At 39.7% G+C, this 24,556-nt stretch overlaps 3 protein-coding genes across 5 annotated transcripts; 2 read left to right on the top strand and 1 right to left on the bottom strand.

The window, feature by feature from the left end:
* Positions 1–398: 398 nt before the first annotated feature.
* On the top strand, positions 399–9,026 carry LOC140224408 (probable cytochrome P450 6a20). 2 transcript variants are annotated; one of them, XM_072299134.1, is made up of 3 exons: positions 399–1,339; positions 7,227–7,380; positions 8,736–9,026. In XM_072299134.1, exons 2-3 carry the CDS (start codon positions 7,246–7,248, stop codon positions 9,009–9,011), a joined length of 411 nt encoding a protein of 136 aa, XP_072155235.1. In that variant the 5' UTR covers positions 399–1,339; positions 7,227–7,245; the 3' UTR covers positions 9,012–9,026. The 2 variants fall into 2 exon arrangements, with proteins under 2 accessions (XP_072155235.1, XP_072155234.1); XM_072299133.1 differs by lacking the exon at positions 399–1,339 and adding an exon at positions 1,580–2,211.
* Positions 2,017–6,622, bottom strand: LOC109031319 (uncharacterized). The gene is made up of 2 exons (XM_019042775.2): positions 5,762–6,622; positions 2,017–2,379 (listed from the first exon to the last, which is right to left on the bottom strand). Exons 1-2 carry the CDS (start codon positions 6,074–6,076, stop codon positions 2,017–2,019), a joined length of 678 nt encoding a protein of 225 aa, XP_018898320.2. The 5' UTR covers positions 6,077–6,622.
* A 107-nt stretch (positions 9,027–9,133) lies between the features above and the next one.
* Positions 9,134–24,257, top strand: LOC109031318 (probable cytochrome P450 6a13). 2 transcript variants are annotated; one of them, XM_019042773.2, is made up of 6 exons: positions 9,134–9,274; positions 13,145–13,306; positions 14,599–14,795; positions 18,775–19,142; positions 20,425–20,676; positions 23,823–24,257. In XM_019042773.2, exons 1-6 carry the CDS (start codon positions 9,194–9,196, stop codon positions 23,987–23,989), a joined length of 1,227 nt encoding a protein of 408 aa, XP_018898318.2. In that variant the 5' UTR covers positions 9,134–9,193; the 3' UTR covers positions 23,990–24,257. The 2 variants fall into 2 exon arrangements, with proteins under 2 accessions (XP_018898318.2, XP_018898319.2); XM_019042774.2 differs by lacking the exon at positions 13,145–13,306.
* The last annotated feature ends 299 nt before the right edge of the window (positions 24,258–24,556 follow it).

The following is a 24,556-nucleotide window of genomic DNA, read 5'->3' as shown; positions in this document are numbered from 1 at the left end:
CAGGTAGCCTCATTTTTAGCTACCAGGCGCCTGGACTAGTATGCATTTAAATTTCACGTGTCTTTTAGGGTATTTCACTGTACTTAACTTTGATCCCATCATAAGTTTGCAGTTTGAGTAATTACCTCTTCGACGCGCTGGGTGTTCACGTAAACTCGGAATTCGATTCATTCTTACTCCATATTAGTTTTTAGCATTTTTTATCAGTTGACATAATGTACCTACCAAATACTGAAGAAAAAGGAAGACAGTCTCCATTGATCTTAACGATTTCAAGGAAGGTTCTAGAATCGGAGGTCTATTTCCATGGATAGACTGAGATCACATAAGCCTGGAAGGCCTCTGAATTTTTTTCTTTTGGTATTGCATACTTATTTTTATTTTGTTCAATTTTTTCAATAGGAGTCCGGGTCCACGCACACAAGCTAATCCTGAAATGTGTTCTTACTCCAACATTGAGATAAGACGCTTCTTCGCTATAAATAACACTGGCCCCGTCATGATCTATAGGTCAGAAAGGCCTCTTTGCTTGGACCTGAAATGGTGGCTCAAGCTAAGCCTCAAGCATATCCATACAATGCCAGCTGCATCCGGTGGCGAGGCGTCAATGATCGATTATCGGTTGAACCCATTTGAAGTTGTGCTGGAGAATTGATTATGAAGATCCATAGTTGCAGACACCCTGTTTATCGATCCTTTTCCGAAGGTATAAGTGGCAGGTCAATCGATATATCGCAAAGCGCGCCACGCACCACTGACTGTATCAGCAATAATCAGCATAATCGAATCAACTGTTTTCGAAAGAGATAAAGTCCGTTTTTTCCATAATCCCGGAGGTGCGTGAAAATACACGCAAACTAGATCTTACCTGAAAATGAACTTGTTCCCTCTTGTGAAAACAATTGACTCAAGCAGTGTGATTCAGAAAAGTGCAAAAGTGCAGTATGTAAGTGTAATAACATAATGAGTAATTTGTTTGAGTGGGCGATGATGAACCCTGACCTCTCAACTGACTCCGCTAATTAATTAAATGCAATCCATCATCTTTTCACCTTTTTGCCGTTATTAACGAGGGGAAGACTTTGTTTGTCCATCAATCAAATTTCAGGAAGAATTTAAACATAAAACGTCTGTCCTTCGGGAGGAAAGACAGTTTTGTACCCATCTCAGTGGACTTTTGAGTATCTATGAGATCATGCAGGAATACAAAATATAACTATTTTCTCCCCTTCAACCCTATTCCTACGTGCCTTTGATAGTAGCTCAGGTTACCTGTGTGCATTGTTCAGTGGGAAGTTGAAGAACCACGCGATTTCACTAAAGTTTGCAACCTTATTAGGTACGTTACTTTATATGATCTAACTATTCTCGCTCATCTGGTTTCATTTAAATTAGAACAATGGATGGAACAGTGGCGACAAGTTTCTGGAAAAAAACTATGTTATCTCGGGCTCTTTTCATGGCTCTTTTTACTCTGGACTTAAAATCAGGATCCTAACTTGCAGGTGTCTAAGATTTTTTTTTTTTTTTTTTTTTTTTAAAAAATTGAATTAGACCAATAGGTATATTCTTCGCTAAATAATAATGTAAGTAAGATACAAGTTAGTCGGTCGTTTGTGAATATTCTATTTATCCTATCTTTATGCACAAGGTGTGTATTCCTATCATGTAGAAGAGGTCACGATAAATCAATAGGAAAAAAATTTAAATTAGGTGCAAAGTGCGAAAAAATAGTTTTACCTTGGATTTTTTATGAAATATCCAAATAAATAGGAGACGCTTTCATAACGCTCTCTGGCGCTCTGCGACGCCTGACCGCCACAAAACTAGGCCCTGCCACAACCCGTCAGAGAGTTGGCACTCCCTCATTTCTCGTGGAAGATTTAATCGCCGCAAAAAACTTGAAACTAGCAGAAGTAATAGAACTCACGGCAAAAGTAGTGATACAATTATAAGACCATTTTTTTTTCTCAGAAATATTTTGATTTATATTCATTTGAGTGACAGGGCGTCATATTAGTCGAAGGTAGGAGGGGGAGGAGCCGTCTGCTGAAAATACGGGGCTACAACTGCGAAAAGTCCATTTGCGCAGGTCTCGATGGATTGCCACTGGCCCTGGACAGGGGAGCTCTCTCCAGGAGACGTCTTGATGAAGAAGGCGCATCCCTTCCTCGCGCCGTTGGACAGGCGCCACTTGTAGCAACCGGCAAGGTAAGCATTCGCACAGGCTCCCCGGTACTCAATGGGCACTCGTTTGAATTGTCGGTACATGGAAACGCAATTGTAGTAACCCGTCCGGAAACCGAAACTGAAATTGGCGCATTCGTCATTTTGCACCACGGCGTACATCATTTGCAGCAATTGTGCCACTTCTCCCACCTGAAAAGAAATTCCATCGATCGTTGGGAGAAGATCACGAGTTGTGTGCCTCCCCTATCTTGTTTCAATAGACAATGTAAATTTAATTATTTTTCTATTGCTGATAATTTAAAATATATAGCACAGAGGAAAGATAAAGTCAATTTTTATTTTTAAAAAAAAATCGAAATTATAGTATTTTTACCGAAACTAGTCTCCGTGTGAATACCCCGGGGAAAAATTGCCCTGGTAAAAATTGGCGATAAGAGCTGCGTTTCAAAATACCACAGGAATTCGTATAGCCGGCTAAAGAAGGCTACAGAAAATCATATAACTGGCTGTAGAATGCGGAGAAAATCATACGGTCGGGCTTTACGAAGCGATAAAAAATTATGCAGCCGGGCCATAGTTCCTATCGCCGGGCCTTACACTTTATCGCCTGGCTGTTGCTTTTTCGCCATCGATTATAAAAGGCTATAGGAAATTGTGTAGAAATTCAGGTGCTTTGGAAATCATTAAGTTTGATACGGAACCACCTTAATATTTACAAAACACACATTATATTTTCCTTTATAATACATATTTTTTTTCATCAATTAAAATGAGAATAATCCATGCAGAATGTGCAAACATTTCAAAATCATGAGTTGAATAACGCTGACTCCGCCAGATTAAATATTAGAGCCTAACACAAAGCGGAGCGGCGACGCACTGGCGCCTACAAACCCAACAGGGATACTTCACGCAATGCGCAACGCGTGAAGTATCCCTGTTAGGTTTGTAGGCGCCAGTGCGTGTTCCGCGCTGGCTGCCCGCCTGCCACGGCGCTTGAAGCAACTATTTCACACCAGAGGTATTGCACAGTATCATACGAAACTGAAGGCGCTCTATTATATTAGTAATGACAGGCATCCATCAAAAGTACGGAGCTTTCCTCGCAAAATAAATCAAGATACTACGGCCCAAAAAGAGAGCATGTATTCCAAAAACTCACTAAGTCCTAGCATCCTTAATTAGTAACGTTTAGCATACACTTTATTGCCTGGCTGTTGCTTAATCGCCATCGGCTATAAAAGGCTATGAGAAATTTTGTAGCCGGCTATAGAAGCTATTGGAAATCTTACAGCCGGCTGTAGGTCTATGGTATTTTGGAACACAGATTCTACTGCCAATTTTTATCAGGGTGAGCTCTGGAGTTCACTCTTTCACCATAATGTGTAAAGTTCATTCATCATTGATGACATAAAGTGCAACATCTAAAATTGCAATCCCAAAAAGTGATAAATGAGCCCGATAGCGCAAAGGGAGTGTCGCGCGCCTCACTCCAAAAAGCGCAAAACCCTATGCTCGTAAATGAAAGGAAATTAAGAAAAAACACATACATGCATTTTTATAACACTCTAACTAAAACTTAATACGAGGGACTTTAGGTCGGCTTCCGGGATTATTCTTTGAAAATTTTCCATTTATACGTCGAAAATATTTTCCCGAAAAGAGGAAAAAATCCAAACAAAGGCAACTCGTAATAATGTAACGCACGGTAATAATGTCACACGGGATTCGACGGTCATAACACCGTGCTCATCGTTACAAGAATCAAAATCCACGGTTCTACTACCGTGGAATCCCGCGTGACATTACTACCGTTGTAACGGTAGAATAACTGTGTTTTTTTTTAACGGTGAATGGTACAACGAATTGTTAAAAAAAAAAAAAAAAAATTAAGAGCCTTCCCAAAAGTGGCCCCTCGTCGAGAACTTAGGGGCTTCATTAGTATGTGGCTTAAATAAATGAATCCTTATTTCAGAGAAACAAGCCTCCGGAAAAAATTTAGCTTCAGTATACGTCTGGTTTCGCAATAAAGCGTTGCAAATTTGCACACGTCTCATATTTTCAAGAATTTTATTTTAAAAAAACCACTGCTTTGGGTATTTTATGATATTCTTTGACATTTTACCAACAGTTGGTGTTAATATTGAATGCATGCTTGTATCGATACGGGTACTACTACTAATTCTGTATATACAACGTTGCAAAGTTAACATTATAGACCACCGAAAAATGATCATTTTATCAAGCATCTTAATCAAAAAACGAACTTGGTGACCGTACCAAGAGTGCAAGTATAGTTTAAACGACATACCGTTGCAAAGGTATACATTTGAACTTTAAAATGTTGAATTATAGGTTCTTTGTTTTCAAAGCGACCTACGTGGATATTTCATTAACATTTGAGGCGTAAATCCACCGTATATTTCATTTGTCTTTGTAAGTTTATATTCAAAAAGTGATTTATTAATTGGTGGTGAAATAGCGTTGCCAAGTTTATAGCTTTGAATTACTCTAAAAAACTTATAAACATTTATAAAACTCATACACTTACTCACATTTTTTGAACTCACATGAACAAAAAACAATATGTAATAATGCTGAAATAGTAATTTTTGACAAGTCCATGCAACAATATTTTAATTACTCTTTTTCTTCAGTTAATTGATGTTTTATTATTTTATTTCTGTTTTTAATTTGTTCACTTATTGTTTTATTTATTTTTCTTATGGCGAATTTATTTTGCATCTATTTAATTTATTTGCCATTAATTATTTTTATTAATTTTATTAACATTTTATAATTAATTTATTTTATATAGATTCATTCGATTTTTTTAAAAACATTCAACATCTCTTGACCTCACATACAAGAGACTTCATTTTTCAAGTCACATTAAATGTATTCTCTAGATCAAGATTAACTACTTAAAAAACCGTCATATTCTAAACTAATGATGTAGTCCAAGTATCAACGAGAACAGGAAAAAAACAACGTGGGAAAAACGGAAAATAAGGCTAAAATACAAAAACAAAAAAACAGAAAAAAAATCCCGAGACATTTCGACTCAAAACTGAGTCATTTTCAGTCAGAAATATCAAAAATGAAAAAATATCTATGAAAAAAGCTGGGACCTACACTGCCGTGCAACGCAAAAACGCCGTAAAGGTCATTCTAATTTTTTTGGGAGCAACGTATCATAGCAGAAAAACTTGTGTACCTTAGGAAAATTTTTTTTACAGAATTCTTTTGCAAATACTATCAAGAACTTAACCTGAAAATTTGAGGTGCATGCTTTAAAACAGTTTTTATTTTAATGAAGTGTTAAGTTCCAGAAAACGCGGGAAAATTCTGATGGATTTACGACGTTCTTGCTTAGCACGGCAGTACCCAGTACATATGTTTGTGGCCAGCCAAGGTCCGGGAAACACTAACGAAAAACTAACGAAGCGTCTCGGGTTTTTTATCGTTGCATTTTAGCCTCGTTTCCCGATTTTCCCCTCGTTTTCCTCCTGTCGCCGTTGTCTTGGGCTGCTTCGTAAAAATTTGTATCAACGAGTATAAGATTGCTCACCGTCATATCTACTTTGACCTGGGTCGCCTCATGCCGGTTGAACTTAATGAAAGACTTGGCCAGTCGCTGCAACTTGGATGGGTAGTTCGAATAATTCGACCCCACCGATTCGAGCGGACTCGGTGGTGGGGGTGGGGGGATGTCGCGGGGTTGAGTTCTGCTCCTGCGCTGCTGGTGCCGTGGGATAAGATAGTCCCGGTGCTGACCGTAGGCACTGGCTGGCTTCCTCGGAGCGGTGACCTTTGAACCGAGACTTGCTACGATGAGCACGATAACGAGACACCTCATCAGCATCGTGACGGGAAGACTGTGCATTTTTTTTTTTTTGAAAACTCACCTCTCGCTTGTCGGCAGCTGGAATTTGTTTTTCTCCCCTTCTTTTTTCCCCTCCATTTTTTTGCGATGCACTCTATCTCTTGCCGCAATCACACGCTGAATGTGGGAGGTGAATGTGGCTTGAATGTGGGAGTCAGCGACCCGGTGCCTGAGTTTTGCGCGTGTCGCGCAAAATTCAGCTACGATTTTCAGAGACCATCGGATAATGTCTGATTTGTCTGAACTTTTCGAATAAATTTGATACACATCTGGATGAAAATAACTCGAATTTGAGAAATTTCCGCTGTTGAGCGATGACTGTTGACTTCCATATTCAGCTGCCAAATTCAGCGTGTGATTCCGGCATCTATTTTAATTTCGTCGTAAACATATCCTCCTACTTTCCATCATCGATGATGCGAATGCCTCTGCTTCGTTCGTCACGCTTTACGGATAGGTCAGATACCTCAACTTGGACGTATTTACGTGCGAAGGAACTTTCTCAGTTGTGACATAGGGGCCGCTCAAGTATTACGTAACGCACTTAGGGGGGAGGGGGGTTTGCGCCAGCGTTACGGCGTGCTTGACAATGGGGGGAGGGGGGTCATTGGTCAAGCCAGCGTCTACAATCCCGGCGGAAATTTTTTGAAAAAACGTGCAAAAAATTGAAAATCCCGCCCTTTCCGAATGAATCTTTTCAGCGCGTGACCCAGCCGACGCAACGCGAAATATCTCCAATAAAGAAAACTTTCAAGCTGCTTACTCAGCGTTTTCTTGATTTTTTGAAAATTGGGGGGGGGGGAGGATGCAAGCGTTACGTAATTCAAAAGGGGGTAGTTCTGCGTTACGGTTGCGTTACAAGGGGGGGGGGGGGAGCGACAAATCGGACAAAGTGTGTTACGTAATAATTGAACCATAGGCCCTGTCATGAATACATTCTCATGAGGCTCAGGGCTCAAGTCGCATCAAACAAGTCTAGTTACGGAGCAATCGGGATAACTGCAGTAATTACTATTTGCTTCATTTAACCGTAATCCTGCTTCTACGAACTGTTGCATCGGCTCATGCAACTGAGATTTTATACGAAACCGAAGAAAAAGCTCGGATATTTTATTTTTTTTGCTCATGAATGGTCTTTGTTTTGTTACAGGTAGATTTAATGCCATGCGATGGAGATTGTAAGTGTCCTCTTTCTAGTTTTGGTGGGCATTGTCTCGTATAATTCATACTACGTTCACAAAAAGCACCAATACTGGAAAAGACGTGGAGTCCCAAGTATGTCTACCTGGGAAATCCTCGTTCAGGTAGGTATCACAACCGAATGGTCCAAAACTTTTTGTTCTTTGAATTTCGTACAACTGAATAGCAAATATGATTTTCTGTATCAGTTAAGCTGCTGAATGTCGTGAGAAGTATTAAAAAGTATATGAAGTAATTTCCTACACATCGATGGGATGTGAAAAATTTCCGCCATTCCTATAAAAATGATGGTCCGAAAATTTTCTTCTAACTTCTAAAACCGCTCGTGAAAGATTTTTAAAAAAAGTACTCGAACATTAGTAGCCGCACCGTTAAAGTTCTGGGAAGGTGAAATGATGAAAATCAAGTTGACGTTTCTATTAAGAAACATTTTAATTTATTTTCCAAAAGATTCAAAGTTCGTTCTGAATTTCAATCGTCGTTCGATGGAAGTACTGATTTCAGATGGCACCTCGTAAAGAGGCGCCGATAGGGGAATTTTTTGGCTCGTTCTTTTTGTTCCTCGGGACAAAATAATGTCAAATACGTCGAACAGGAGTAAAACAAGGGGGAAAAACGGGAAACAAGTCCAAAATACAACAATCAAAACCCCGAAATGTCTCGACTCGTCATATTTAGTCGGAAGATACAATAAAAATTAAAAAATATCCATGAAATTAATGATTCGATGATGATGAAATCAATGAATTGATGATCATCAATTAATTAATTTTTAATGTATTTTCCGACTAAAAATGACTCAGTTTTGAGTCGAAACATCTCGGGTTGTTTATTGTAGTATTTCAGCTTTGTTTTCCGTCTTTCCTTCTTGCTCTACGTCGAACAGTGAAGCGCGAGTGATCGTGGATTTCGTGGCGCTAATAGTTCGTAGTCAACGCGACAAAATCAAAACGCCTTCTCATTAATGAATATGCAACATACACAACTACAAAACAGTTATAGTTGCATCTCAAGGCGTTTCTATCATTGCCGCGCATTGATCGTTTGCTAAGATGCATACGAATTGGATTGAACGTGACTTGAGAGGAATGAATGAATTACATTGAAAACTTTAAAGACGTATTTCTTAAAGTCTCGATGCAGTATGAAGGAGGGGGGAGGGGTTTCTTCCAATGAGGCGCCATATGGTTAACATTCTCAGGAAGTCTTTAACGTGACATCATGAAGGCAACCATTTCTGCAAACTTGGAGTAACATTCAGCAATTAAACTTTTGAATGGGCTCATTAAAAGGGTTTACCATGATACATTGCTGCAAAAAAAGTAAATAAAAATACAAATACAAAAAAAAGGATGTTACGAGGTTTATAAATTTTAGGGGGGCCATGCAGGCCTCCCGGATCCCTCCTTTGTACGCCCACGCGGCCTTGATAAATCTGAGTGAAATTCTTGTGTTTTAGTCGGTAAAGTTGTGGCTGGGGCGGACTCATGTATGGATGATATTCATGGAGATGCACGATGCGTTTCGCGGGCACAAGTATGGAGGGTCGTTCCAGATGGTGCGCCCGAGCCTCGTCCTCCGCGACCCCGGGCTCATACGATCCATCCTCGTCAACAACTTCTCCAATTTCCACGACCGGCACAACATGGAGCTCAGCGAGAACGACCCAGTGCACTGGGACCTTGTCCACCTGCGCGGCCCCGCTGGAATCAAGTGCGGCAAAAGGTATACCTGAATTCTTCAAATGCACCGCTAGACAAAGTGCAAAGTTAAGCATTCTAATACATGATTCTTAACAAGAATTTTACATTTAACACGAGTTTACCGAAACGAAAATTACTAAAATTAACTCGCGACCCCGAGCTCATACGATCCGTCCTCGTCAACAACTTCTCAAATTTCCACGACCGGCACAACATGGAGCTCAGCGAGAACGACCCAGTGCACTGGGACCTTGTCCACCTGCGCGGCCCCCGCTGGAATCAAGTGCGGCAAAAGGTATACCTGAATTCTTCAAATGCACCGCTAGACAAAGTGCAAAGTTAAGCATTCTAATACATGACTCTTAACAAGAATTTTACATTTAACACGAGTTTACCGAAACGAAAATTACTAAAATTAACTCTAACCAAGGTATTCAATGTCTCTTAGCGCGTGAATTTAAACCCACCGCCCATGAAAACACAACGGTCTACGCAAGTCAAATCGCGCACTAAACGGTATACCATAACAGTCTCCGTGGTATGAAAATATCGCAATTTTGATTTCAGTGCTTCGATTTAGCTGTTGCACGTTGTTAACACTTTAAACAACACAGGAAGGGAAAGGAACACCGCTCGATTGAAAAAACCCACCAATTGTTGTGATGCGCGATTTGACTCACATAGATTATTGCGTTTTATGTGAACGGGCTATTAAAATTTCCCGTGACCATTGTAATGTAAAAACGGTAATATCTTAGTTAGGAGTTGATTTCAGTAATGTTCAATGCAAACATCGTGTTCCACATGAAATTCTGGTTAGGAAGCATTTATCAGAATGATTAAATTCCCATCATGTCCGGTGGTCCAATGAACAGTGAAAAGTGAAAAAACAGCTCCATGAGCAATGAGCATGTTCAGCAGGGTGGCTCGAAGAAATAATGCCCCCGGAATCGTTTGCTGCCAGAGGGAATATTTTTTTAGGGTAAAAAAGATGAACACTAGTCGTAATCCCATCAAAAGTTCAAAATTTTCTAATGTTCCGGATTGAGCATTTTCATTTCGTCTCCTCTAATTTCACCATTTTTTGTGAAATTTACCTTGTAATTTTTCATGAGCGGAATATTTGTGTAGCGGCCAGTGAAAATACTTTAATTCAACACAAGTAGAGGTCTTTTCTTTATTATGCTTTAATGTAGCCGAATTCGTAACTAATATCAGTCGTACTCATTGCAAATTGCGTTTTTGCCGATCGAAGTGACCCGCGAGGCACAAAAACTTGCCGCTAAAGATCTGAAAACTTGTGATTAGCAATGCCCACCCCCCTCCTCCCGGAACTTTACCACATTTGCAGCCATAACTAGTCGCACTCATTGCAAATCACATTTTTGCAGATCGAAATTTCAGGAAAGGAACAAATGTGCTACTGAGGATTTAAAAACCTCTGGTATGGTTCAGCATGAGCAAACGTTCAAATGATATTGGATATTGATAAGGTCTCCATGCGTCTAACTCGCATCTGTCGGTACGGCTTCTTTTCTGCGCTGAGTTAAAGTCTCTGAAGTGATCCTTACTGCCTTGCGTTTTGCCGTCTTGGCGATTCCTCGAGTGGTTCAGCATGATCAAATTTTTAAATAATAATTAATGTCTTCATGCGGCAAGTAACTCCCATTTGTTGAATCGCCTACTTTTCTGCGCTGTGTTAAAGTCCCTCCTGCATTTCGATTGAACTTTTAAACAAATTGAGTTTAAACTAAAGCAGGGAATATACTGATTTCAACGGTACAATCAGTTTTTATTTTGTATTTTTGATTTTAGCAAGATACCTGACCCCTGCACTAAATGACCGTCGTGCATATCCACGAAATGACGATTGTTTTAATATTAAAATCGGTACTTTACGCAATAAACATGTAATCTTCCAGCTATTAAGCTGAAACAACATTGTTGGTGGTAAATTTGCTGCAAAAGAGAGGCTTTAAATATTTTTTGAGTGAAAAATTTGCAAATCACGTAAAATTATACATTAATTTGTGCCCATATGAACAAATTTTCAAATACTTTAACGGCACGCATTCGTGCTATGCCTGTAACTTCGATTGACGAAAAACACGATTTGCAATGAGTGCGACTGCGAATGTGGCTAAGTTGCGGGGAAGGGCTTATTGTAAAAACTTTTTTGGGGAGGACCAGAGGAGGGGCTGGGTTGGTCTAATCATGACAAAAAGTTGTGACCTTGGAAAAGTTTCTTAGTCCCTCGCGAACGACGAAATATGCGATTTGCAATAAGTATGACTGATTACAGTTGCAAATCATAATATTGGGTACATTTTTAGAAAATTTCAAAAGAGCGACGCCAAGAATGGCACAATTTGGGCCAGAAGGGATTTTTCTGAAACCGGGCCCAAACGATACCTTATGATACCCTAAAACTCTGGTAAAAATTTTAGCTTGAGTATACGCACCGTTTTTGAGAAATGGGGGGGCAAAGTTGCCAAATCGCCATCATTCTGGACAGCATTTTTACAGCAAAAAGACGGGAAAAATGGACGAAAAAGTTACACCATTGATGGGTTTGGGCTGTAAATGTTCTTATTGAGCCCCCGTGCATGTGATTGTCTTCAGTTTCAAAAATTTTGGACGTACAGTGGTCTAAAATGGGAAGAAATCGTGGACAGATAAGGATTCTTTGTCAAACTTTTTAAAAATGGAAGTAAAATTGTTGGTCTCCTGCAGAGATCATGGGGAACAATGTTCTTATCGGTCTTCAATGCATTCAATTGGGTTCAGTTTATCAAATTTTCATCGCACAATGGTCCAAAATGGGAAATTAGTGGACAAATTAAGATCTTCTGCCTAACTTTTTAAAAATGATGTACGACTATTGGTTTCCAGTAGACTTTAGATCCCAGAAAAATTCTTTAAATTCTTTTTTTGACTATTTAAATCTTTTTTACGTTTTTTCTCTCCACTTTTCTTTCTTTTTTTTAAATTTCTGAAAGTTTGCATATTTTATTGAAATAATGCTACAAAGTCTATTCTATAACAACGTTCTATAAACAATACGGTCTGACATATATAAATAATTAAAAAAAAATAAAAACATGCATTTTTCCGGGATTTAAACTCTACTGGGGACCAACAGTTTGACAGAGGATCTTAATTTGTCCACTAATTCCCCCATTTTTGACCACTGTGCGATGTACATTTGTGAAGCTGAACACATTTTCATAAATTGAGGACCAATAAGAACATTGTTAGCCATGAAAACTGCAGCAGACCGAAAATTTTACTTCCATTTCTAAAAATTTGACAAAGAATCCTGATTTGTCGACGATTTCTCCCCATTTTGGACCACTGTGCGACCAAAATTTTTGAAACTGAACACAGTTAAATGCTTGGGGGCCCAATGAGAACATTTACAGCCGAAACCCATCAAATATTTGACTTTTTCGTCCATTTTCCCCGTCTTTTTGCTGTAGAAATGCTGTCCAGAATGATGGCGATTTGGCAACTTTGCCCCCTCATTTCTCAAAAACCGAGCGTATACTCAAGCTAAAATTTTAACCAGAGTTTTAGGGTATCATAAGGTATCGTTTGGGCCCGGTTTCAGAAAAATCCCTTCTGGCCCAAATTGTGCCAAAAAACGGTCGTTTTTGGCGTCGCTCTTTCATGTTCCTTGATATTCTCGTAAAAAGTCTTGCCATGGAATAGAAAATCGGGCAACGTGAAATGCAGTATGAAAGATTCTGGTTAAATCCGCTCAATGATTACATTTGACTCATGGTTTTTGACTTCAGTTTTAGGGAGAGGGTCATGGTCACATTTGGATTGCATTTTGCAAAAAGGAACCCTGAGTGTTCCAATATCGCTACGATTATGCAACTTTTTTTTACCTTGCAAATATAAACTAACCACCTAAACAGATTTTATCTTCACTCATAATCAACTATAACTGTGAAATGAAAACTACCTTATAAATTTAATTTTTTGCAAGATTTCAGTACTTTAATTGCAGAAAGTGTAAGGAGCACATTCTTAGCAACATCGAATTTCTCTTGGTTCCTTTCTGCGAAATGCAATCCATTTATCATTTCAGTCTCAAGTAGATAGACAATTTGAACTCCTGTCTTTTTACAAAGGGCTTTTAAAATGTTTTGTGCTGTAGGCGGCGCAGGCATTCAGCTCCGTGAAATTGAGGCTATTGTACCAAACACTGCTGGATTGCGCGAGGGAACTAGATGCTCATATTATGCGCCTTTGCTTGGAGCAGGGGCAAGAGGGGGCAGAATTTTGTGTCAACGAGCTCATGTCTAACTACTCTATGGAAGTAAGAATATTTTTAAAACTTAATTGTATTATGGCAGAAGAGAGGTAAAAGTATATGGAATAAACTGACTACATTTGGACGTATTGCTGCTAAACGAAACTATGGACGAGTGGGAGAGATGGGGTGTGCTCTAGAAAACTGGATAAGAAATTGACTACATTTTGCAATTTGGACCTATAGATTCTAGCCCGGTTTAAAAACAACGTATGTGCCATTAGTTTCCAAATGCACATAAGTGTGTTTCCAGAATAGCCAGAATTTATAGTTCCAAATTGCAAAATGCAGTCAAAATAATGTAAAAGTGGGAGTAGTTTCCATTGGGGAAATGTAAAAGCGGGATTTTACATTCTACCTAACGGAACTAAACGCCGACTGTTTGCGGCACCCGTGAGCCGTGGGCATGGCGAAAGAGCGTTGTGGACAGGGCTCATAAGTTAATGCGGACCACGATCCACGAGCGAACGAGGCGGCGCCATTGTCGCCACTGACGTCACTGGACCCCATCATTTCCACCTGTCTCAGGTTCCGTTTGTCAGATACCATTTACCATCTAGGAACTATTATTTCCGGTTAATTTTAGACACAAAGTATGCGCCTGTAGTTTTCCCAGGCAAACAATCAACACTATTGGTTTTGCGATGCCCTAACTTTTAATTCCTGTCTAATTGTTAGTTATATCGCGATATCGACGGTGAAACTGCAGGAACGGGAATCTTGGTTTGAGACGCTGCCGACTTCTTGTTTTTATTTTTTTTCCTAAATAGAAAAATATTCAACGTCATTTCTTGAAAATAAGAAAACACCACTATAGAATACTGCTAGGGCCACGATATCTTTCGGGAAAAATAAGGTAAATAATGTCCAAAAATTTTCAAATATTATGGTCAGAGTTCTATCGTGTATCAGTGCAAGACAGCACTATTTTACCACTGCGTGATTCCTTGAAAACTTGTTTTTTCTCTCTGTGAGAAGAAAATGTTGTAAGAATGTCAAGCAACAATATCAGTTCGTTCCCATCTAATAAAATAAAATTGGAGGAGATTTTGAAACACCGCAAAAGAGGTAGGCGTTTTTGCAATTTTTCAATCAATACTCCCACAATTATTCGGCTGAGGGCAGATGGTAATCTTCAGATAATCCAGTGGTCTCAAGATTGTCCAATCTAGAACCAGTCTCTGTCGCTGAGAGGCGGCTCTCTGAAGGCGCAAAGCGCCGGTTGGGGATTTGGGCAGCGTATAGTGGTCAGGAGTCGACCTCCATGGAACACTTCTCATTACATGCTTTGTTACCAGGTGATCGGAGCCTCTGCTCTGGGTATCAAGTGCAACGCGATCCAGAATCCAGAGTGCCAACTCCGACGAGTCTTGGAGCTTTCGATGAAATTCAGCTTCCGCAGGTTCAGCATCTGGACCTTAGAGTCTATCTGCCCTGGTCTTTCAGGCAAACTAGGCTTTAGGATGCACGAGTCTGCAATAATACAATTCTTCAGGTAAGATGTTCCTCGTGGCGACGGATGGAGAATTTTACCCTCAAGGATTCAATACTCCTTTTAAACACAATTAAAACAGCAGCAGTCATCACCATTGTGTGGGCCGTTGACCTACCTTATAGATTAGTTTACCAAACTTCGACTTGATTGCTGACAAAAATGATCAACTCGTCATAAAACACCCACACAGTAGGTAGGTCAACAAGGGAGTCCTAAAAGTGACAGCTTTCACGCTTCCTTGTCTCCGGATAAGGAATAACTCCTATCTCATTCCTGAAGGAATTAAATATGAAAGCTGTAAAAACCCACCTCCCATTTTAGTCAAGGTTTTTATAACAGTCACAGCTTTAAAGGAGGTGAGGTGAAAATATTTTTGGAAAACTATGGTGTCCGCCAAAATGGCTTGTCGGGTGAATTCCGCTAAAAAAATTAAAATTCTGTTGCAATTGCAGTTGGGCTGCCCTCCTTGATAAAAACCTCAGTTGTTGCTTGACCATTGAGATATGTCCATGAAATGTGTGGTGATTCATATCATACAATAATGTTTTGAGTTTAGGTATGTGAAATACACTTTGTTTATTTGTGTCGTTGAAAAAAAGAAATCTCAAATGTAATACATTCTCGGCCGGAAGAAAATTACTCCCATGAAACATATGAAATCCTCAATTTGATTCACAGGTTCACTCAATTGTCAATGACGATGCAAAAACACGCATGTAATATAACTTGACGTGAAAAATCGAAAATAGAAGCACATCATAGTTTTTTTTTTTTTTTTTTTTTTGCATTTTCTGATGGTGTTTGCCAGTTTTGTAATCATGGACAAAGAATATTTCTTGTTAGCCATAAGTTTTGGAGAGGAGGCATTTTTATCTGAATTTTTTGGCATCTTTAATCTGCTATAGTTTTTTAAGGATCTTAGAAATGAAAGTGTACGAGGTACCTTGTTTTAGCCTTCGCTATTTGCCTGTAAATGCCATGAAAACCTTTGTTGATGTTTCACAGGGGTAGGAGTCATGTGTGCATTCAAGAAGAGAAAAATTCTGTTGGAATACCAAGCATTACGATCAGCACTTTCTGTTTTGGATTTTCATTTTAGAATGTTTACATTTTTATATTCAACACATATAGAATATAATTTTCCGGCGGCTCATCAAAAGTTTACATGGAATACCTACTGTCAGTTAAAAAATATCCTGGCTTAAAATTTCTTCACTATACATACTTATGAGTAAGAAGATGCTATTTTTGAAGAAGCGGGTTACTTGGTCCTGCGAAAAATAGTTTTTCATATCATAACCCACCATACAATGCTCTGATTTCTAGCAATCGTGATTTTCAAATTTTGAAGACTTGACTGGAAAGAGTTACCCTAATACTACGTTTCACAAAAACCAACAGGAGCCGAGATGACATTTTGGGCCACAGCCGCCATCTCGGGTTTACGAATTTTGGAAATTTGACTAGGAATTTGAGTTTCCCGTCGAATAATACCCCGTGATACCCGAGTTTCAGCGAACTCGAACGAAGAGAAACCGAGATAGCATATTAGGCCACGTCCGCCATCTTGGATTTGAGAATTTTTAAAAATTGACTAAAAATTCGAGTTTCCGGTCGAAAAATACCCTGAGACACCGAGATTCAGAAAAATCCATCGAACAGGAGCCGACATAGCATTTTAGGCCACGTCCGCCATCTTGGATTTGAGAATTTTTAAAAATCGACTAAAAATTCGAGTTTCCCGTCGAAAAGTACCTCCGACACCGCGGTTCAGCAAAATCCATCGAACAGGAGCCGACATAGCATTTTAGGCCACGTCCGCCATCTGGATTTGAGAATTTTCAACATCCTAAAAATTCGAGTTTCCGTCGAAAATCCGACCCGTTCAGAAACAGAACGGCGACTATTTAGCACTCCAATTGGATTGAAATTTTGACTAAAAATTCGAGTTTTCCGTTGAAAAATACCGTGGGATACCGCGTTTCACAAGACTCGAACAATAGAAACCGAGATAGCATATTAGGCCACGTCCGCCATCTTGGATTTGAGAATTTTTAAAAATTGACTAAAAATTCGAGTTTCCCGTCGAAAAATACCTCCTGACACCGAATTTCAGAAAAATCCATCGAACAGGAGCCGAGATAGCATTTTAAGCCATTTCGGATTTTCGAATTTTGAATTTTTTGAATTTTGCAAATTTTGATTTAAAACTGCGTGATCCCCAAAATCGAAGCTCAGATTCGGATTCCTCGTAAAAAAATCGATGCGATTTCATGTATCATACCCTGACACCGAATTGTCAGGAGAATCCATCGAACAGGAGCCGAGATGGCATTTTAAGCCACTTCAGTCATTTCGGGTTTTTGAAGTTGAAAAATTTTACTTAAAACGCGTGATACCCAAAATCGAAGTTCAGATTCGGATTCCTCGTAAAAAATCGATGCGATTTCATGTATCATACCGGAGCATAGCGTGAAGGAAAGAGACGTAACGTAGACATACTGATTCGAGCATATGAATCCAACGTGGCAACATGGGTAGTGCTCAGTGGGTCAGCGGAGGAGGAAGAATAAGAATTTATCGTGAGAAATTCCTCGGGACGAAACCGAACGCTTTAGTAAGCGCCGGCGCCTCCCCGTTCGGTTGAATCTCGGGCGACCGGCGAGGCGCGGCGGCGTAGTTCAAACGAATAGTACGACAGAATCTATACACGTCGTTAAACCTTTTTCCTTCACGCTATTCTAACATATAATACATGCAATCTCATCAATTTTTTCACGAGGAATCCGAATCTGAGCTTAGATTTTCGATATTACGCGTTTTAATCTATTTAAAATCGTAGGAGAAATTACAGAATTGTCCTTGAAAATTGATCACACATTAGTGATTTTTTACTCCGTTTTTCTTCTACGTTCAAGTAATGAAATTAGATCAACAGTTGACTCATCGACTAGTCCAGCCTAACCCCCCAGAATCGGTCTAAAGGGCGAACGATTTTATCAGATAAGATGTGCGGTCCTAGTTTCCGGGCAATTGCGGTTTGATGGAAGCTGCGATGAGGAGAAACGGAAGATATGCGAAACTCGGGCGGATATTAAGTGAGAAACCAGGTAGGGGAAAGGCTTTCTTCCTGAAAAGTTAGTGCTCGGGCCAACTTACATGGTCACTGGAGCATTGTATAGCAGGTTGTGGGAAACTATTTTTTGCAGCAACAACCAATTGGATCGCATTTTGCAAAAAGGAACTAAGAGCATTTCAATGTTGCTGGGATTGTGCAACTTAGGTACATTCTATGCAAAAAGTAAACTTTGCGACGGTAATTTTCGTCTTGAATTCATAGTTTACTGGGAGTAGAGGTGAAACTAGTTTAGATGATCGTTTATGTTTGCAAGGTTAGCGACATTGGAATGCTTCACAGGCTCTATGTTCTTAAGGTGATTCGATTGACCCTACATTTTGTGTCAGAGTGACATGCGATATATCGCATTGATTAGTTCCATTTTCCCAGCTACTTGCCATTTTTTTCGAAATTTGAGATCCCAGTTCTGTTATCAGAACTAAGTAATTCATTTACCAATTTTAAAACATACAAATTCAACTTAATAAAGTCGTGGTTTTTTTAGAGGAAAAATACCATTGAACATGGTATCATGGTTCGCATTCGAAACTGATATGAAGACTGCACTCGAATGCCATATTTTCCTTCTAAAGAAACCACGCCTATATTACGTTGAATTTGTTTGGCAAAATTGGTGAGTGAATTCTTTAGTCTCCTGACAACAGAATTGCGATCTCAAACTTCGAGCAAAATGACGAGCTGCTGAAAAAATGGAACCAATGACACAAAATATGGCGTCCAATCACCTTAAACTGTTTGGTGTGATGATGAGGAGGTCTCAGTTGGTCCATGTTCAATGCTCAATGTGGGACGGGGGGTGCTTGAGGCGTACGCGTGACCAAAATTTCCATTGATGTTCAGGTCGATCATCAAAGACGTCGAGGCAATGAAACGAAAAGATACGGAGCCGAATCGTAAGGATTTCTTGCAAATTCTGATGAATCTCCGAGACTCGGAGCAACAAAGTGGAGCTAAGACTGATGAAGACTCTGCGGCTACCGGCTCAATCCTGACGGAGACTGTTATGTTAGGAGCGATCAGTTCATTCCTTTCGGTGGGTTACGAAGCGGTGGCCTCCACGCTTGTCTTCTGTCTTTACGAGCTGGCATTTCACCCGGAGCTCCAGCACAAACTTCTCCAAGAAGTCCGTCGGGTCCACGCTGAAGCAGGGGGTGGGATCTCATTCGAGGACACGAGGAAACTTCAGTTCATGGAGCAGGTTATCAGTGGTAAGAGCCATTTTGGAGAGTTGTGTTCCCAGGGACCCAGCGGGCTGTTCCTTGAAATGGGTAGACAAAGCGATAGACAAAGATGACAAAAAGGATATAGAGGGATCCTTGTGGTGGGAGCGGATGCTTGTAATGAACAAAGGAGGTAGGCAATGGACTAACTAACGGCAACCCACGAGAGATATTTTAGTTAGTCTATCATTTTCTCCCCTTAGTCTATAAGAACCACCCATTTCAACCATTAGGATCGCTCCACACTCCTTATGTCGTCTTTGTCTATCGCTTTGTCTATCAATTTCAACTATCAGCCCGCACCCCGCAGGCTCCGTCAAAACGGTGTCAAAAATGAGACGAAGACATGGATGAACAACGTTTCATATTAAGTATCTTATACATAAACGACGGCAGGGATGTATCCTCTAAAGTTTTAAACATGTTCAAATGGGTCAGTTGCGCTGGCCACAGAATCGTGTTTTGATGCTCGATTTTTGTATATCAGCTAAAAATTATTAGGTCTGTTCGAACAGCAACTTTCTACGTTCAATATAAACCGAGAATTCGCCCTTTAAAAAGTCAGGTTTTTGAAGTCATCCACAGTGATAGTGACACCCTTGATTTCTTCCACCTTGCTTTCATCAGTCGGTGTGATGCACATTGGGACTGGTTGGTTATTCAACGTGAAATTCGGATGAAAGCAAGATGGAAGAAACTAGGGGTGTCACTACCGCGGTGGACGACGTCAAAAACCCGACTTTTCAAAGGAAGATATCTCGTTTAATATTGAACGTAAAAAGTTTGGACAGTTCTTATTATCTTTACCTGATCCATAAGGATCAAGCATCCAAACACAATTCTGTGACAAGGGCAACGGACTCATTACGGATTAAAACTGAACGAAATGAAAAAAAGGCCTTTATTGAGAACTGCAATATGTACACCCAACCGTTTATATTTACTGCATCCTCCAAAAATCATCTTAAAGTTACAACATTGAAAAGTTACGATCAAAACAGCATAAAATCCAAATGAGGAAAAAATTGAGCGACAAAATGGTACAAATTCATATTTCCCTCAGAATCCACAATATCAAGTAGACTTTGAAATTTTAAGGTCCGATTACTCTAAGCTGAAATGTAAGCTTCAGCGCCAAAAAAATTATCATGCCCAAAATATTACAGTTCTGTTCATCCTCTGGAAGTTGGAAGGTTTTTGTGCCTTTTTGATTCTACATGCTTAATTTCTAAGATTGCATTTCTCTCTTGGGTTCGATTTTGCTCCTCAGAAACGCTGAGGAAGTATCCAGTGAGTGCGATCATTGGCCGTTGTTGCACAGAGCCGTTCCAGATTCCGGATACCACTGTTGTGGTCGAGAAGGATGTTATGTGCTTCATTTCGATTCTAGCCCTTCATTACGATCCCAAGCACTTCCCCGATCCGGAGACCTTTGACCCGGATCGTTTCGCCCAGGAAAATCTCGACAAAATCGTTCCCGGCTCCTACTTGCCGTTCGGCGACGGACCAAGGTCCTGCATTGGTAAGTAAGGCTTACGAAACATCGAGAACAGAAAAAAATGGTTAAAAAAAAACTTTTTAGATCGAATTTCGAACAAAATCCCCTGAAAAATTGTAGGAGAAATATCCTCAATGTTCCTAAAAATTCGTTCTTTTCCGAGGGAAATTTGGCAACGCCTAATGGCTCATACGGCGTTCTTCCTTAGCACGGCAGCATGGATAGCGGTCATTGACGTCATCACAGTGAAGACACTAATATCAGAGAGAGGAAAAAGCATGGTGAAAAACGGAGGGAAAATGTACCGAAGAGTAAAGATAGGTATCAAATCTACCGGGGAGCATGAATAGAGAGCTATTCGAAAATATATAATCGTCTTGTGCCCGCTGCATGCTTTCACGGAACCAATAAACGATGTGTAATTTTGTCGGCAGATATCTCGCCTTCAATTTCAGCGCATAGGCAACAAAGCTGACTCCGCCTATGGGTGAAATGTTTATCCATAGCTTTTCCCAAGCCTAGATCACCTTCCCTATGTCCCTTTTAGCCTCGGGTATCCCTCAGATCCTTTTTCAAGGGGAGCTTGAATCAAATTCGCACCAGTAAAACAAATTCGTATATCCAGTAGTGATCCTAGGTGCCTAATTTTTTATAGTTGTCGTTACGTTGTTTGTTACGTTTGTGGCATCGTGGTGACAAGTATGTCGGTCCCGGTAAGAATGCACCGTTGTCAACGGGGTCGAAATATTTACTAACGCAAAAGTCACATTGTAAATAGTGCTAAAAACGTACGCAGACCCTGGAATCCACCATGAACATTGTATGAGCAACAATTTTTTTTTCTCCGTCCAGTGAATTAAATCGAAATGAACTTAACCAGACATCGAATAATACTGCACAAATTTGGAAGTATCGGTTTTGATGACCCATCTTGAGAAAAAAAAACATTGAATGGATCGAAAGTTTACCAAAAACTTGAAAAGTTTTTTGCGCATGTTGTGGACCAACTAGGAGTGTGCACAAAGCCACAGTTGAAAAAGATTTTGTCTCAAGAATGTCATCAATTTATAACTGTGGAAATGGGTCCTAACGAACTGGCTTAGACTTTTAAATCAAATCTTAGGGAAGAAAAACAGCAACGAAGTTCGTTCACAGTAACGATTAAAAATGAGTTATGAGGACGTTAATGTCGGATATCTGGTCTAATCAACTAGTTAAAGGCGCTTCGCTGTTGCGAGTTAAAAAAGAATTTCGAGGACCTCAATGTCTAATATCTGGTCTAATCAACTAATTGAAGGCGCTTCACTGTTGCGTGTTCAAGAGAAGACAAAAGATTTTACATTTGGATGCTATGGTTATGGGCTGTAAATGATCAACTTGAAACTTGGAGTTCTCGTTGAAAGTTAGTGGCCCTGCATAAAAGTAGCCTTATATTTTTGGTCGGAAGAAAATCTAACTCATGGCAGAGGTGGAAATTTTCATTTTATGCTTTTAAAGTATTTATTGTTGTTGCAGAGTCAAATCGAAGAGTTTTCTGATTAAAACCAACTGCTAATAAAATGATATAACCGTAAATGTCCCCTCTACTTCCCCGGTAAAAATTGGCTATAGGATACGTGTGTGTTCCGAAATGCCATACAGACCTGCACCCTGGTCTCTTTTTCGCTGATTTTTGCCTGGTTATTCATTCTCAGCTCCCGGCTCCCTCTCCGTCCAAGTCATTAATATTTCTCGGGTCGCCTTTGCCTCCCGGCGGGGTGCGGTATTTTTAAGGCCTCATGAAACTCGCGACTTCAATAAGTGGTTTACGTTTTCAACGTATCCTATTTACTGGGGTGAAATTCCTCATTCTTGGCCGAACAAAATTTTGGTGAATACATATATTTGTGAGGGCTGTTCGAAAACACAAATACCTATCTACAGAAAAACTTGAGAAGAAACACTTACTTGATATTTGTCAACGCCTTGCCCAGAATTTTATGCGAGAAAAATAGGTCGGCTTTCTTTAAATACTGTATCATTGATTCATTTTTTATTTTAAGAAAACTCAGTCTTCTGGTGCTCCGATTAGATGAACCGGAAGCAATCACTAACGTAGGAAATATTTTCAAGAACCTTTGAGCTCTGTCGTACCGGGTTCTAAAGTACCCGTTGGTTGATTTACATTTCTAATGGGTTTTTTTTCTAGCTCTTCATTGAGATAAAATACAAGTGTGTTGAGATGCTTGCTCGAATTTTGCCTAATGTAACCTAAAATGACTTTTCCACTTTCGTCGTTTTTAGCCCAGAGAAGGTACGGGGTGCATCTCCCATTTTAGGACGGTAACTTTGTCATATATTCAAACAATCAAAGCGTTATTCGGAAAATTGACAATGTCGTGATAAAAATCAATTATGATTTACAGTGATTTACTTCATCGGAACAATAGGCAATGCTGGAAATAAGTTAAGATTTATGAGAAACAATCAAAGCTTCAGTTAGTGTCGCATTCGATGAATACAAAACGAATTTCATTTCAACTCCTGGATGCAACTATTCGAGCTCCGCGGATGTCCGTGTTGCATACGCACGAGAGTGAAGGCGTTTTGACAATCCAGGCACTCGACACTTAACCTGCGACGCGACGCCATCTGCATATGTGGGCTTTACTAAGAGGATCAAAAATGGCAGAGCGATCTAATTCTTTGTTTACCCTGCAGAGATATCTCTCAGGCATTAATAGTTATATTCCGGTGTAGGATATGAGTATCTTTTGTGCTTCAGTTTTGATAGCGCGATATGCTGTGAATGATTTGTAGAGCGCCTCATGTCTTGAGAGATGTCTGAAGTCTGCCACGGATGAAGTGGTGAGTGCCTGGACAGTCAAAACGCCTTCAATTCCGTGCGTATGCAACACGGACATCAATGGAGATAGAATAATTGTACGTTATGATGGAGTTCGTTCAGATTCCATCGCATGAGACACTAACTTTAAAGCTTTGACTGTCTCTTCCACCTTACTTAATCTCTAATTTAGTTTTAGCGTTGCGTATTATGCCGATGAAGTGAATCATTTTTTCATCAAATCAATCAAAGGTTTTTCCAGATTTTTATTTAATGCTCGAATATATCTCTGCGATCTCTCTTAATTTCTGAGAGATCTGATCGTAAAATGTTCTATCTGTTTCAGCAAATCGACTGGTCGTAATGATCGTCAAAACTATGTTGATGACCCTCATACCAAATTACACCTTTCATCCGAGTGCCAGAACCCCAAGACGGATGGAATTCGACGTAACACGTTTTATGCTGGCTCCAAAGGCCAATCTTCAATTGCGTCTACAGAGGAGAAAGTAGAATCCTGATTTACAGTGATTTTAGGATTCTCGTCAAGAGGAAAACCAATAATTTTGATGTGCAATAGGAAAACCTCACGACATGATTACAAGTTTTATGCGTTCTTTCAATGACTCCTAATTTTCTTTTGTTACGGGTATCATGAAATGTAATGTTTTGATGTGGGGGAAAGTATTTGTTAGGTTGAATATTGACCTAGAATTCAGAAAAATTGCTTCGCACTGGCAAGTGTTCCAGCTTTCTGAAATAAATTGGTCCTAAAGATTCACTGTCTGTTTAGTCCGGCCATTTTTTTTTCGTCGTTGAATAGTTGGTTGAAAATTATTTTCATATTATTTAACGATAAAGTTCTGAAGTATAAGGAATAGACACAAGGACACGGTTTAATTCGTAAGTTATTAAGTAGGCTTCTTCTTTTTTATGAAAATATAAATAAAATAATCGAAATCGAATATTTGGTGCACCGAGATGTCATTTTATTAATCGATTTAATTCCGATTTTTTTATCCAGTATTTGGTCATTTAGTAGAAAAATGAAGAAGTTACTGGGGTAGCGAGAAAATGCGC

Source organism: Bemisia tabaci, chromosome 4, assembly GCF_918797505.1.
Source record: "Bemisia tabaci chromosome 4, PGI_BMITA_v3".
Classification (NCBI taxonomy): domain Eukaryota; kingdom Metazoa; phylum Arthropoda; class Insecta; order Hemiptera; family Aleyrodidae; genus Bemisia; species Bemisia tabaci.
This window is presented reverse-complemented; position numbering and strand designations above follow the sequence as displayed.

Excerpts from the sequence above, each read along its gene's own strand:
- LOC109031318 (XM_019042773.2), top strand. The coding sequence starts at position 9,194 with ATGGAGCTCAGCGAGAACGACCCAGTGCACTGGGACCTTGTCCACCTG. Across the intron at positions 13,307-14,598 it reads TGTCTAACTACTCTATGGAA|GTGATCGGAGCCTCTGCTCT; the intron begins GTAAGAATATTT and ends CTTTGTTACCAG. Across the intron at positions 19,143-20,424 it reads CATGGAGCAGGTTATCAGTG|AAACGCTGAGGAAGTATCCA; the intron begins GTAAGAGCCATT and ends TTTGCTCCTCAG.
- LOC140224408 (XM_072299134.1), top strand. The coding sequence starts at position 7,246 with ATGGAGATTGTAAGTGTCCTCTTTCTAGTTTTGGTGGGCATTGTCTCG. Across the intron at positions 7,381-8,735 it reads CCTGGGAAATCCTCGTTCAG|TCGGTAAAGTTGTGGCTGGG; the intron begins GTAGGTATCACA and ends CTTGTGTTTTAG.
- LOC109031319 (XM_019042775.2), bottom strand. The coding sequence starts at position 6,076 with ATGCACAGTCTTCCCGTCACGATGCTGATGAGGTGTCTCGTTATCGTG. Across the intron at positions 2,380-5,761 it reads AGGTCAAAGTAGATATGACG|GTGGGAGAAGTGGCACAATT; the intron begins GTGAGCAATCTT and ends ATTTCTTTTCAG.